Source organism: Poecilia reticulata, chromosome 4, assembly GCF_904066995.2.
Source record: "Poecilia reticulata chromosome 4, P_reticulata-male-v2, whole genome shotgun sequence".
In the NCBI taxonomy this organism is placed as follows: Eukaryota; Metazoa; Chordata; class Actinopteri; order Cyprinodontiformes; family Poeciliidae; genus Poecilia; species Poecilia reticulata.
Genome location: NC_088833.1, coordinates 31839008 through 31855355, shown reverse-complemented (window position 1 = coordinate 31855355; position 16348 = coordinate 31839008). Strand labels below are relative to the sequence as shown.

The 16348-nt window shown below is 38.4% G+C and overlaps 1 protein-coding gene across 9 annotated transcripts in view; it reads left to right on the top strand.

The window, feature by feature from the left end:
• mcf2l2 (MCF.2 cell line derived transforming sequence-like 2) overlaps window positions 1-16348 on the top strand; it is a 193112-nt gene that overhangs the window by 114353 nt on the left and 62411 nt on the right. For all 9 annotated transcript variants that reach the window (XM_081606659.1, XM_081606662.1, XM_081606660.1 and 6 more), the window contains exons 22-25: window positions 6671-6751; window positions 7413-7553; window positions 9907-9999; window positions 12506-12584. In XM_081606659.1, the coding sequence (XP_081462785.1) occupies window positions 6671-6751; window positions 7413-7553; window positions 9907-9999; window positions 12506-12584 (394 nt within the window). The remainder of the gene's footprint in view (window positions 1-6670; window positions 6752-7412; window positions 7554-9906; window positions 10000-12505; window positions 12585-16348) is intronic.

Sequence of the window (16348 nt, the reverse complement as noted above, 5' to 3'; positions counted from 1 at the left end):
ACTTATAAGGTTGAACTAAAGGAGAGATAGCGGTAACACTTTATTTGAAGGGGTGTGCATAAGACTGACGTGAAACTGTCATAAACATGACATAAGACCTGTCATGAACATGAAGAAGTCTTTATGAATGTTTATGACGGTTGTTATGAAGTGTCATTTGGTAAATAATGACACTTTTAATGCTAAGTTGCTCTAAAAGTTGCATTAAAAGTCCATTAAAAGTGCCAACTTTGCATGATTTTGTAAATTATAATTTAATGGGCCAAAGGGGCCGGGTGCAATGTGTTACGGGCGGCAGCCGAGGGAGGGGACCCTGGCGGTCTGATCCTCAGCTGCAGAAGCTGGCTCTTGGGACAGGGAATGTACGGAGCTAGTGTGTGAGGCTGAGAGGTTCCAGCTAGAAATAGTCGGCCTCACCTCACATGGCTTTGGTGAGAGGCGCTGGGCAGGAGTGGGCATACTTGTTTCCCCCCATCTTGGCGCCTGTACGTTGGGGTTTACTCCAGTGAACGAGAAGGTAGCCTCCCTCCGCCTACGGGTAGGGGGACGGGTTCTGACTGTTGTCTGTGCTTATGGGCCGAACAGCAGTTCAGATTACCCACCCTTCTTGGAGTCCTTAGAGGGTGTACTGGAGAGTGCCCCTCCTGGGGATTCCCTTGTTCTACTGGGGGACTTCAACGCTCACGTGGGCAATGACAGTGAAACGTGGAGGGGCGTGGTCGGAAGGAACAACCCCGATTGGAACTCGAGTGGTGTTCTGTTGTTGGACTTCTGTGCTCGTCACGGATTGTCCATCACAAACACCATGTTCAGGCATAAGGGTGTCCATATGTGCACTTGGCACCAGGACACCCTAGGCCGCGGTTCGATGATCGATTTTGTCATCTTTCATCAGATCTGCGGCCATATGTCTTGGACACTCAGGTGAATAGAGGTACGGAGCTGTCCACTGACCACTACCTGGTGGTGAGTTGGCTCCGGTGGTGGGGCCAACTCACTGGCAGGCCCAAACGTGTAGTGAGGGTCTACTGGGAACGTCTGGTGGAGTCCCCTGTCAGACAGAGCTTTAACTCCGTTCTCCGGCAGAACTTCGAACACGTTCCAGGGGAGGTGGGGGACATGGAGTCTGAGTGGACCATGTTCCGTGCCTTCATTGCCGAGGCGGCTTATCGGAGCTGCGGCCACAAGGTTGTTGGTGCTTGTTTTGGTGGCAACCCTCGAACCCTTTGGTGGACACCTTCGGTGAGGGATGCTGTCAAGCTGAAGAAGGAGTCCTATCGGACCTTTTTGGCCTGTGGGACTCCAGAAGCAGCTGATGGGTACTGGCGGGCGAAGAGGCATGCGGCTCGGGTGGTCGCGGAGGCAAAAACTCGGGCATAGCGGCTGGAGGAAGTAGGAGACATGAGGCAGAGAAACGTTGCAATCCCACTGGGTGTTTATTCACCAACATTTAACAGACAAACAACCCTGCTTACAAAGGCCTAGGGTCTCAGCAGCAGCAACAACAACCAATGTGGCCAACATGCAACCTTTTATAGTCCCTGGCTGTTGCAATTAACAAACCCACCAAGAAACAGGGTAAAACAAAATACATAAACACGATCTTCAGAATAATATACATTACCAAATGCTATTCATTTTAAGCATCTCTAAAAACACATCTCTATCGATAAAAATATAAATCCAACATTAAATTTAATAGGGGTGTAGCGATACAATAATTTCACGATACGGTACGATATTCTGGTCACGATACAATATGTATCACAATATTTGTTGAGCGATACAGTTCGGTACGATTCAGTGCATTTTTACGATTTTCTGAAAGACTTTAGAAGGACAGAGTGATTTTAGTGACATTTTGTGTTCCATTGGCTTGAATTTAGTTAACTGAAAACTGATTAAAAGCACCAACTACACAATACTTGACTGTGATTGGACAGTCTAACAGTCTGCAGCTGGGCAAGATGAATCAAAGATGCAGTGAGAGAATTAGTTTCTGTCATTTAATTCATGTGGATTTGACATAAAACTCAAAAGTTTAAATGGTAATCCAGGAACAGAGTGTGGAGATTATCAGCCTCTGTAGACTCTCAATATGCAAATGATTGCACTTATGTTTTTTCTTTTGGACACTGTGGCTGCATTTTGGAGTAAAAATGCAGCCAGAAATGCAAGACTCCACCTCCCTTAGTCTCATTTTCAACTTGAGCTTAAAGTGCACATTATAAACCATACACCAGTTTTTAAATTGTGTTAATAGGCCAAGTATAACCTTATGCTAAAATTAGTAAACCATATTTTTCCGAATGTCAGAGAAATGTCAAAAGCGCCGCCATTCCCCGGCTTTTCCGATTATGTGAGAGGGAATGAGCTTCCAAACGTACGAAACGAAACATTAGATTCCTTTTGGAAATGCAAAATCTTCAATAAATAACGATGGGCTGTATTTTGTTGCTGAGAAACGAAGTAAAGTTGCGCAAGTAACCATGAAAGAGAAGCGGAACGGAGAAGCGGAAAAGAGTAGCGTCGCGAACGGAGCAGCTGAAAAGCAGTGAGATCGCGAAATTAATGCAAATTTCGACTGGTTTGTGAAGAACCCAGAGAGGATTATTTGGTTATTATTTATTTCATTAATAGTGTTATTTATTTCCTGACTTTTGTTCTGTGAAGAACCCAGAGAGGGTTATTTGATTGTGCTTTCTGAAAAACAATACATTTTTACATTTAGGCACTCCTGCAATCATCACACATTTTCTGTTACAAACTGATTCCGGCCCCCCACCATAGAAGGGAAAAGTTATGTGGCCCTCACAGGAAAAAGTTTGGGGACCACTGGTGTAGACAGTCCATACCAAAACACTGCATCCCTTTTTATATGAGCTTACATTTAAGTCTAGGAGGGAAATGAAAAAATTTCTCCACCAGCCGCAGTATGGAGGACTGCGGCTGACATAATAGTAAATATTTTGTTTTATCTTTTCCTAATACAAGACCTCGCTCTTTTGTCATTGCCTCTTCTCCTTTCCTGTTTTTACTTTTTCATGTGCATCATTATGTTAATGAGGAGAGCTGCTTTCTATGTCCAGCTCATCTACTATTGGTCAATAGAACTTTGGAATCAACGTAACTGCGTCAGATGTTGTGGGGCGTTGAGGTCCAGTTTCTTGGTGCCTTCTTTACAGGCCACTTTATCCCAGTGGTTTTATTGTGTTACTGACTGCAGTGAAGTTAGTTTCGAGTTGGTTATCGGATATTCCAATATTCGCCGAGCAAGCAGTGTTTAGCTCAATTTTGATACGATTTATGAACGCTAATTTTGGCTAGCCATTCTCCAGCTCCCTCCTCAGTGTTCGGAGGTTCACTTAGGGAACAAATTGCTGAACCAAACAATCCTGTCAAACAAATGTTAATAAATGCCTTGCCTTGTGACCAACTGATACCAAAAAGTGGTAATTCATTCTTTTACATGAGACTTACAGCCCTCTATTAAAATGTCAAGTCATATTCAATATTTTAAATAACTTTAATGTTAAATAATATAATGTTTTCTTCAATAGCTTCCATATTGTGTGCCACATTGACTAGAAATCAGTGTGTAATGGTTGAACTAAACTGTATATATAAGGCACATGCATTTTTATTCCAACTAAATTTCTATTTTTCTTACCTATTTTTTATGTTTAAATTTAGTATTTCTTTTCAATAGCTTCTAGGTCATGTGACCTATTGAGTCAAAAATCAGTGTGAAATTGTTCTACCAGTCTGTACAAATGAGGTACACTCATTTTTATTTGGCTTGACCCTTTTTATTCCCTGTCGATATACAGTTCTACATTACCATGTCACCAGGTGACTCTGAACCCCTCCAGTCACTGAATAGATGCTTAAAACAAATATATGTGCCAAAACTTTCTGCAGCTGAACAGAAACAAAACTGAAGTTATTATTTTTGGACCTAAAGAGGAAGAGTCTAGAGTTATAGATCTAGCGTTGTAGATCAATAACAATTTCACTCAAATTTACTCAGATTTTGACTCAGTAGGTCACATGAATTTTTTTTTTTAGTTCAAATTGCCAACCCGCCACAGTGGCGGGTGCGTTGCTCCAATATACACGCCGCTACATTGGAGCTCATTTAAGAATATCGTGAGATATATCGTATATTGTGATATAGCAAAAATATATCAGGATATTAGATTTCCTCATATCCCCTAGCCCTACTGCCAAACTATTTGGACTATTTCTGAGTTATTATTGCGGTGTAATGAGACAGTTTGATTGTGTCTCTATTGTGTTGATAGTCTGAATGGTTTAAAGGGCTGTTTTCATGTGCAGTTCCATCTCAACCTTACAGAAACATAAACATGCAGTGAATAAATCGAGTTTCAATCTTTTTTTTTTAGCACCAAAGATTTAATAATAATAAACACATTTTCAATGAGGCTTTGTAACAACCATATGAATAAGTAATTATTGATATAACAGGAGCACGTGGCTTTGACACTTGGGTGGTGGGTGTGTCGATGTGGGCGTGATTGTCATCAAGTATGAATGGGAAGGTGGCAGGCTGGCTTTGTGTGTCTGAGAAAGCTGGTGCACGAGGTGGTCATAGTTTCTGTTGACCGTGTTGTAGTGCCATTGATCGTTGGCACTTGTGCACTGTTTGGGCTGGTCAGTCTGTGTCGCAGTCCTTGTAAAGTTTGAAGCATGATAATCAAAATGGACCTAAATCGATAATTGTGACAGAACAAAGAAATAGCCTGGAGTTGGTTGATACATGCGTCGGACAGATGAGATTCCCCGAATTAACCCATTTAAGCACATTTAGGCTCTTTAAATGTATATATTTGAAATGTTAAATTGACATTCGTGACCATATACAAAATAGACCAGCAAATATTACAGTAAGCATACTGCGAAGGAACGCAAAGATTTTGCGAGGTAACGCAAAAGAAAAAAAATACTCCATGGCCCCTCCAGGGCTCCGTACAATACCACCATTCCTGTACTGTCAGTCTCTAAAGAGATCCATGATTAGTTGAACATATTGGCCAAAATATGTTGCCACTCTCATGCTAACAAAAAATTGCTGCTTATGATACATAAAAACCCATAATTAGTAAAAAAAAAAAATTACATCTTTGTTAATATTTTTTATCCATGGAGGTTGCCATTTTTTTACCTGGACAATTCGGACATGCACAGATACAGAATTCACCAAACTCTGATACAATTTGGTCCATTTTGTAGTGTAATCTACAGAGTTTACCCAAGTTGTTGTTTATCATATTATGTTTGACTGGTGTAAATGTAGGCAATACCACACCACGTCCCTGTTTTCTGTTATTTAAAAGGAATCACTTTTGTGCACTCAACATTTCTCTCTAGAAGACTTTGAGTCATTTGTACAAGCAAAACTGATGAAGGATCTAACAGGTGGTTGCTGCCCTGGCAATCTAAAATCATATGCTGTGCCACAATGGTGGTAGACGTTTGCCCCATAATCGGCAGGTTGTTGGTTCGATCTCCGCTCCACACGCCTCTAAGTTTCTTGTGTCCTTGGGCAAGAAACTTCACCCACCTTGCCTGCTGGTGGGGGTCAGAGGGCCCGGTGGCGCCGGTGCATGGCAGGCTTGCTTCTGGCAGACTGCCTCAGGGAAGCTGTGGCTACTATCAGATAGCTTGCTGCCATCAGCGTGTGAGTGTGTGCGTGAATGAGTTTAGTATAAAGTATCCTCTTAACTTTATAAGGCGCTATACAAGTACGAAATCATTTACCATCCACAAACGCCTAAACCCTGCCACTGGCTAGTGAGCGAAAGAAGCTGGAAGGAACAGGCAGCGCTGAAAGGTCTTTTAAATGATAACAAATATGAAAACATGAACTTAACACAAGACTGAAGACCCGACCTGACAGAGAGCATGTTAACTACTTACGGATTACACAGTCCCACTTGTTTCATTCATGAAGCTGAAGGTTACAGCAGCAGCACAAACTCTTTCCTCCGTTTAGTACTCATCTTTATTACCTCTTGTGATTTCTACATTCCAATCAATTTCAACATGCTCTGGTTCAAATTGAAAAGCCTTAGCGTTAGTCATTGCTGTGTTGCCTGGACAAAACTAGCGCAGTTGAACATAGCATTTGTCGTATACCCGAAATGCATTGCAACATAAACAACATGGCAATGTCCATGTGACAATATTTTATTTAAATTTCTAAAAACCAAACAGCCTAATGTATTTTTACTTTATTGTTTTTACATCTAAAATAAATATTTCTTAAGTAAAGTCTATTTTCCAACTAATTGTTGATTTCTTTAATAAACCAAAAATAGTAGCCATACAAACATAAAAAACATCTCTAGAATGTGTGTAATAAAATAAAATGTGAGTAATAACAAGAAAACATGAGGTGACTTGAGCTGGTCATAATTCTCAGGAGGGTTTTTAAAATCCACAGCAGACAGGGTTTTAATCTGAACTTCATCAAAGTTCTGAACTTTCCAGGTCTTTGTTTCAGAAGCTGTTTAAAGAAATGTTACAAGTATGTATTTGATTAGATGATGACATGTGATTTTACTAATTCATGATGCTGCAGACCTTGAAAACTGTAATAAGGTTATGTTCAAGTCTAAAACCTGACAACCTTCTTGCTAATTTACAGGGCAACCTGAGTGAACTGGGAAAGCTGCTGATGCAGGGATCATTTAATGTGTGGACAGACCATAAAAAAGGCCATAACAAGGTACACCCAAACACCCCAATTTGAAGCAGGCAATATGAAGGTGCTTTGTGTCTGTTTCTGACCTTTTTTTCTTTTTAATTATTCTCTACAAGTTTTAGTTTGACTTTAAAAATTACAACAAATTCTTCCTCTTAGCAAAAGAGGCAAACTTCCTTAAGTTTAGGAAAAAACATGAAGTTAAAATTGTCTAACATGTAAAAGTTGCTATAACATCAGTGGTTATGGTTGTTTTTTAAAAGCATGTCATAACTTAAAGGATTCAGTGTAGAACTGTTTTAATGCAGGAAGAGAAGGCTATCACTTCTAAGCTCACTCCAAAGAGGAACCCAGGCTAATCAGAGTCAGATAAGATTTTCAGGATTTCACTAGGAGTGATATAAGAAATAAGGGACAAGGGTGTCAAGAAAATGGATGGATGGATAGTAATTATAGATTGTGGATTTGAGTTTTATAGAAACAAATGAATGCCTTTTATGAGAGAACAATGTATTCCTATAACAGCTAAGAAAACAGAAATTTGCAGATGATGATGGATATGTAGTTTTTGTTTTCTGCTATATCAGATAGTCTGATGTGCTTTCTGTTTCTAATAAAGCTAAAATTTCATTGAGGATTAAAATACACATGGTAAGAAAGTAACAGACATATTTGTGGGTTTCAGGTGAAGGACCTGGCCAGGTTTAAGCCGATGCAGAGGCACCTCTTCCTGTATGATAAGATGCTACTGTTCTGTAAGAAACGGGAGGAGAGCACTGAGGGACATGAGAAGACCCCATCATACAGCTTTAAGCACTCGCTAAAGGTCAGAGACAGAAGTGGACTAAAACGATTTGACTGGTTGTGTAAACTTGTTTCTTATTTCATTGCTGGAGCCCAGTAGTGTGTCCTGGAAATATAACATCCCACTGTTCTATGTAGATGTGCAGCAATGACAGCTGACTAGCAAACTACAATAATTGCTAATTACAGCAGTTTTCTGTTCAGGTTGACTGCAGTAATGATGAACTTTATACTGAACGTTCAAGTGTTTTTAAAATGCCAAACTTATCAATCTTGCTGACGTTACAATTAAAAATAAATTGTAAGATGCAAGTTGGTAAAAAAAGAAAAAAAACATGGAATATACAAAAAGTCAATATGAGAGGCTCAGCCAATAGGGATTAAGAATGCCCTACCAAAGACTGTTGGACGTCCAGAGCCAATCAAATTAAGAAGGGACACAAAAAGGAATATCAAGACGTTAACTGAGACACAGCTGTGGAGAGATGAGGTCTCAGAGGTCCCTAAGCTCTCAGGAATGTGACCCCTGAACAGGGAGAGTGGCCCCTCAGATGTTCCTCCAGAGAACAAGGTACCTCGAGACCTCAAGAGTCAATTTTTAATTTTACTTTAGGTGATGGATATTTTCAAACAATAATAAGTTTTATTTTCAGTGGTACAAATTATTACAGTAACAAAAGGGTTTTTCAACTCTAGTCATCAGGGCACAAAGTTCTGCACATTTATGCACGTGTAAATGTTATTGACCTTAACACATGCATAAACAGTAGTTACCTACAGCACAGGTCAACTAGAAAGCAGCAGCGCCTCCATGTGTCGTATGTAGTGTCTGGGGTAAAACTTAAAAAACCTTTGTGTGACACACATATTTTTGTGTTACACTAAAGTGCTGCGACAAAAGAAAGCTATGAGAATTCATGTAAAGCGAATGCTAGAAAACATACTAATAAACTGTTTATTCAATCAATTGTCTTGAAACTAAGCACTTGCTTAATTTAAAGGTACTATGAATTATTCTTAATGCTAGAAATGTTATTGCCCATTAAATTACAAAAATTCTTAAGAGAAAGTGTGCATACCACTTTAAAACAGCTGTGCATTTTTGTGAGTAGAGTAAAGTTGTGGAACAATTTGGGAGAGGAATTAAAAAATGCTCAACTATAAATCAACTCAAAATACTTAATAATAAAACAATAGAAATTCTTATGTACTTCCTAGTTAATAATGAGGAAATTTAAATTTCTTGCAACTTACATGGTAAGTTAAAATAACTTACCACAGCCATGAAACTTATTTTGTAATTATTGAGAAAGAGGCAAGTTTATACAAGACTTAACGTCTTCATGATCCCTTCCCACTTGTGCAAAGTAAGTAATGTAATACTGTGTTTATGACGTGATGATGTAATTTGTTAAATTTAGTGAATAAACTGATTTATTGAAAAGGCTCTGTCAGACTTGATTTAAAGGAATGATCCAGCACTAAAAGTGTTGAAGAAGGGAAACATGGAGATCTCTAGTTATTAATAATATTGACAATCTTTGTGTGTAGGCCAGCAGGAATCATTTAGAAAATGTCAATGTTACATTAATTTCTATTTTTCCTTTCATGAAACAATTAAAACATTAAGTTAGCTTTGTTGGGATGCAAGCCCTACCTGTCTCCCATCACTATCTGCATCCAGCTTTTGGGAGACATACCTAATGGTGAGTATGTGGAGGTGGGCAGGTGAAACTGCTCTGCTTCTGTCTTGGAGTTTCTTACCATGTTTCTATAATCTATCATTATTCATGTTGTGGATTATGTAGCTGCACTAGTTTGAATTATCCACACCTCATACTGATGTCATGTTCTTTTATTTAGCCCCAGAACCATGACACACCATAAAAACTAAAACATACAATGCATATTTAAGCAGAAAGTGCCATAAACACCACATAAGATTGTGTTCATTTCTCTTTCACAGAAACCAGCATACAAAGTTTAACAATTACTTTAAATGTTGCCTTGTTCACCAGTTAAACCAGTTGCAGATTTTACAGGGTGTCTCTGAGCTGATCTCTGTGTGATTTTGCTTTCAGTCTGCATCAGATTTGCTGTTATGACAAACGAGTTATTTTATCTCAAACCTGCATAAATTTATATGAAACATCTTAAAGATGAAAAACATGGTTCCTTAGAGAAGGAGGATAAACAAACTTGTGAATTTCTAGCACCATGGCAATAATAAACAAAACGGCCAAACCGCCCGTTACAAAGTAGAGTAAATGGAAAGATGAAGAAGTCTGCATGTTTGTGACGAATGCTGATGAATATCGCTGGTTTTGAATAACTGCAGCTCATGTATTCATGTTTTCCTCCATTTTGCCATCTAGATGAGCTCGGTTGGGATAACAGAAAATGTCAAAGGGGACAACAAAAAGTTTGAGGTGTGGTACAATGGCAGAGAAGAAGTTTACATCATCCAGGTATGTTGTTAGGAGTTGCACAAATTTTGCTTATGACTTTTGTTCAAAGTTTTGTTTGACTTTATCTGTGTAACTGATGTTAAAAAGATTCAAATTAAATCCTCCTGGTGATTGTACTTAAGGTAATATCCCAAATTTGTAGTTACTTGCTATTTTTATTTGCAACAAAAGTAATTTATGCACAATTTTACATAAATATTTGTAAGACATTTCCCTGTCTAAGCCCAGTAAAAAAATGCATAGGTGGTTGATATTTTTGAAAAAAGGTGAGCAGATTCCATTTATTATATCAAAACTAAATTAAATTAAAGTCATTTTGAAACAATAGCCTGCTTTCTCCACAACCCTGAAAAAACCCCTGAGCTATCAAAACTTTTCTATTTCATTTCAGAGTCAACAAGACAAACTGAATAATGAAACTTTTTTAATTACAACTTCATGACTGACAACTGCAGCTATGCCCTATGGCTGTTACTGCATTTTATTAACAATAAACCCACATATATTATTCTAATTCACAGCAATAAGTACAAACACTTAGTTGGCTTTTGAATTAAGAACAAAACAGTTCAGTTCCCCAGTTTTCTCATTTTTAAAAGTACAATTTTACTTTGAAAAAGTTGTAAATCTACTCTACTAGATGCTGTCAATAGATCTAAAAAATTTTGTATATTTTCTAATATAAAAAAGTGTCAAACACATGATGAGAAATTGAAGCATGTTTAAATTTAGCCAACCAAGTAATTTCTAAGAGCAGGTATGGAAAATTTAATCATGTCTTTTCTACAGTCCTCCACTGTAGGGCAGCGTTGTGCCATGCAGATTCCCTTCCTGACTCAAATGCATCACATTTTGGTTTTCCAGGGTTTTGTTGCCAGTGTGCTTGATCTGTATGTATTGTACAGGTCCTTCTCGAAAAAATTAGCATATTGTGATAAAGTTCATTATTTTCCATAATGTAATGATAAAAATTAAACTGTCGTATATTTTAGATTCATTGCACACCAACTGAAATATTTCAGGTAAAGACCTGTGTTTTTAATACTGATGATTTTGGCATGCAGCTCATGAAAACCCAAAATCCCTGTCTCAAAAAATTAGCATATCATGAAAAGGTTCCCTGAACGAGCAGTTAACCTCATCATCTGAAACAACAAAGTTACTCTAAATACCTGCAAAAGATTCCTGAGGCTTTTGAAAACTCCCAGCCTGGTTCATTACTCAAAACCGCAAACATGGGTAAGACTGCTGACCTGACTGTTGTCCAGAAGGCCATCATTGACACCCTCAAGCAAGAGGGTAAGACACAGAAAGAAATTTCTGAACGAATAGGCTGTTCGCAGAGTGCTGTATCAAGGCACCTCAGTGGGAAGGAAAAAGTGTGGCAGAAAACGCTGCACAACGAGAAGAGGTGACCGGACCCTGAGGAAGATTGTGGAGAAGGGCCGATTCCAGACCTTGGGGGACCTGTGGAAGCAGTGGACTGAGTCTGGAGTAGAAACATCCAGAGCCACCGTGCACAGGCGTGTGCAGGAAAGGGGGTACAGGTGCTGCATTCCCCAGGTCAAGCCACTGTTGAACCAGAAACAGCGGCAAAAGCGCCTGACCTGGACTACAGAGAAGCAGCATTGGACTGTTGCTCAGTGGTCCAAAGAACTTTATTCGGATGAAAGCAAATTTTGCATGTCATTCGGAAATCAAGGTGCCAGAGTCTGGAGGAAGACTGGGGAGAAGGAAATGCCAAAATGCCAGAAGTCCAGTGTCAAGTACCCACAGTCAGTGATGGTCTGGGGAGCCATGTCAGCTGCTGGTGTTGGTCCACTGTGTTTCATCAAGGGCAGGTCAATGCAGCAGCTATCAGGAGGTTTTGGAGCCCTTCATGCTTCCATCTGCTGAAAAGCTTTATGGAGATGAAGATTTCATTTTTCAGCACAACCTGGCACCTGCTCACAGTGCCAAAACCACTGGTATTACTGTCCATGGTGTCACTGTGCTCAATTATCCTGCAAGCTCTCCTGACCTGAACCCCATAGAGAATCTGTGGGATATTGTGAAGAGAAAGTTGAGAGACGCAAGACCCAACACTCTGGATGAGCTTAAAGGCTATCGAAGCATCCTGGGCCTCCATAACACTTCAGCAGAGCCACAGGCTGATTTCCTCCATGCCGTATTGAAGGCTGCAAAAGGATTCCTGACCAAGTACTGAGTGCATAACTGAACATAATTATTTCAAGGTTGACTTTTTTGGTATTAAAACACTTTTCTTTTATTGGTCGGATGAAATATGCTAATTTTTTGAGACAGGGATTTTGGGTTTTCATGAGCTGTAGCCAAAATCATCAGTATTAAAACAATTAAAGACCTGAAATATTTCAGTTGGTGTGCAATGAATCTAAAATATGACAGTTTAATTTTTATCATTACATTATGGAAAATAATGAACTTTATCACAGTATGCTAATTTTTTGAAAAGGACCTGTATATATTGTATATATTTTTACCCAAGGCTCCCTCCATGGATGTGAAGAATATGTGGGTGTCAGAGATCCGTAAAGTTCTTACAGGCCAGCTAGAAGCATGCAGAGGTACATTCACACACTGACAACGGCTTACTTTGAATGTTTCTGTTCTACTTTGTTTATTAGATTCGATTTACACAGCTTCAAAACACTTGTTATATTGATTTTTTTTAAAATACTGACAGGTTCCTTTGTTGAACAATCAAGACAAAAATTCCTCCAAATTACTCCAGTATCATATCAAATAGTTTTAAAAGTCTGTATTTTCAGTGGTCTACACTGTGTCTACTGCAGCTGTTCTGTGTTGGTGTGAGTTTATTATGTCAGCATTAACACAGCCACACTCTGTCATAGTGGACATGTCCTAGGTCTTTGTCAAATGAGCTTCTGCAAAATATAAAATTAGAACTCCTCAGTAAATACATGTTTGTCAGAACTGGGAAACAACATGTGATATGGAAAACATTATTTAGAATATTTGCTTATTTACACTCAAAACGAACATTTATAATAAAATTCATCTGACTTGATGAAATCTGCTGGGTTTCCATAGATATAAAACGTTTAAGCAATTTTAGTGTCATTTAAATTGGTGGTGTACTGAATTGAATTGAATAATGGTCACATTGACTGTAGACTAAAGTGGCTCAAGTTTGACATTTTTATCCACACCTGAATTTAATGTCAGTTTGAACAGCAAAAATCTGATTTTTTCCAAATCAGAACAAATTCTAGATTCATCCAAGTCATCATGAGTCTGAACTATCATGGCGCATTACATCCATTTAAAAAAAATATATTTCAGCTTTAGTGGTCTTCATTTGCAAGCAATCTGACAGAAAGGGAGCAGAGAGAAGGTGAAGAAACTGAGGACAAGCGTGTTGAGGCTCGCTCTAACCACTGTGCCACGCGACGCCTCACTTCCGCTTTTTATTTCATTGTGATATCCTCACAATTTTCCTTTGAGGAGACAAAAAACTGCGATAAAATGTGCACAATTGTGGAAACATGTCTGCCAGACAACAAGTCTGATGTAGCTATTCATCATCATCCTGCTTTTGATTGCACAGTAGTTTCATAATTGATACAAACTTGCTGCATATTCAGCATCCACTGGATTTTCTTTTGTAAATGCAGGAGTGCAACATCGTCACCTTCTACCATGTGACTCACTTTAAGACAGACTCTTCACTCTGGAGGCTTAGGATGGTTGCAAAATCTTAAAATAATACAAAATCTAATTTCATAATAAGTTGAATTGACTTTTAGACCCTGCAGAGAAGTTAGCCATCATAGGATTGGATGTGGTGTCATTCAGATACCTGGCATAATTTCAAGCAAAACTCCATAAGTAAATAACACGACTGCAAGGCATCATCTTAAGGCAGTACAGTTGTAATATCTTTCTATATTAACATGTTTATATATTCAGTAAATTCCTGTCACATAACAAGAGAATCTGGTGACTTCTACAAAACAGATTTTGATCTGTTCTGGTGGTCCATCCACCAGATGGACAGTGGCTGGACAGACTTGGCTCCATAGAACCTTGAATTCCTCATCAACCCTGGATTCATTGCAGCGTAAACAACAGGGCGACATCCGTTTGACAATATTTTATATGATTAACTAAACAGTATTTTTCCTGTATTGCTTTTACATCTGAAATGAATGTTTCTCAGCTAAAGTCTGTTATTACTACTAGTCCTTCAGGGTGTTCTGGTCTCAGGGCAGAAGTGTTTAAACTTTTTTGCACAAAGAACCAAAATCCCCAAGTTAAAAGTATTCAGGGGTCAACATTTTCTTTTTTCCACTATTAAATACCCCAAAAACATTATTGTGAATTCTCTTTTACCTGCACAACAATAAATAAAACATGTAATATTTAATGTTTGCCTTGACATTTACAGTCACTTAACTTTCTGGGTTCATTATTTTCCAGGCTATAAAATGTTTATAGTTTATTCCTGTCGAGAAAAGTCGAGCTCATCCCACTTCCACATGCTGGAGATTTTAGTTTAATAATAACAATAAATAAAGTTACCTTAAAAATAATTACACAGGTGAAATCAAGACCCAACAGTAGAGTCAGACGGTAATAAAATTAATCTGGTTGTGTGTATTGTTATTGTGTCCTGCAAATTTTGCCTTAATTCCACTTTTTTCTATTTAATCATAAAAAATCATAGTCCGGTAGAAAGAGTCATGGAACAGGAAGAGCTGGTTTCCTGAATAAAGAGGAAGAAAGCTTCCAGCTTGCATCAGCATAAAAATAGTTCATAGTACTCCTCATTTTAAAGCATTAAAGGTTTAAAGAATAAAATATAAACATTTTGAGTAATTGGATAAAACCAATTAAAATACTTAAACCGAGTAAAATACTTAAATTAATAATAACTTATAATTAGGCCAATAATTAATATTGGTTTAACCAGTGGTTGATATTGGTTTGATTATAAAAATATTTGCGCTTACTCTTACACTTTTATGGAAGTACTTACAGATAAAACAAATAACTAACTTGGTATCAAATAATTGATTATCCTTGGTTTCTTTTCAGAAATGTCTGTAATAACTCACATTATGATCATAATAAGAGTAACTAATAAGTTATGGTTATTATATTATAAATGAATGCTAAACCAGAGAAACTAAAAGGTTATAAATGTGATTTTGACATTGAACTTGAAATAGTGTAAAATGTGTAACTGTAATTAAAGGTCACTGATTTTGTGTTGGAAGTAGAGAGAGAGAGAAGGGGGGGGGGGGAGTGTTGCGCAACAACATTCCCCAGAAAGAAAATAAAAATGTTCTTCTACAAACTTTTCTTTATTTAGCCAAAAATTGGGTAAAAATTATGACTAACTTTTGGGCTTTCACGTTTTCTTCCATAACATAAATGGACTTCCATATCTGATGTTAGTGATGTAAGGCTTTTTTTACTGCTGACAATAGGATTTTGTTGATTCAATAATCCATCTGCAAATTGCTATAACAACTGGTATATTACTGTGGTGGTTATAAAGAAAAAAGACAAAGATGTTTCGTAACAATCAACTTTCTCCATACTCAGTCCACTCTCTGCAGCAGGACCACAGTTCTACTTGGTGGTCCGGACTGACATGAAAGACACACTCTTAACTGCACACTCAAGCAACTGGCAACCAGTGTGTGCACACAGTGGAGTGTGTGTCCCTGTTCCTGTGTGTGAGCAGACTGCCTAATAGTATGGCAGTGCTGTTTTGAAGCCTGCAGAGCCGAGGCTGAGGAGCCCCAGTGCAGCGAGCGTGTGCATGATTAACACTTCTTACTCAGTGTGTGAGGAAACAGAAAGAGAAGGGGATGAAACTGGTGTGGGGGAGAATGAAAGGGAGGGCAGATTGAAAGTGATGGGGAGAGAAGAAAGGGGGAATTATGGAATGATGTGTGGAGAGAGAGAAAGAGATGGACAGCTAGAGAGAGGAATGCAAAGGCATTTCCAGGGTGGAGACGGAGGCTGATAGGAAGCACAAAGAACCAACATAAAGGCTGAGAAGAAATAACCTGAGAGAGAAATGAAAGACATCTGTCTGATCTTCATGGAAAGAGTTGCAGAAAAATTTTGTTATACTTTTATTTATTATTGTTCAGCTCTGTTTATTTAGAAAGCTCCAATTTATAAGAGACATCCTCCCAAAGCAGCTTATAAGACAAACAATGGAAACATGGAAACACATTTGCTGAATAAATTCGGACATAATTTATGTTCCAGTCCACCTGCAGAGGTCTGTGTCGTACAGGCAGAAAGAGGTTAAAGTTAATGGCCTCAATGAATTCAGTTAATTCATAAA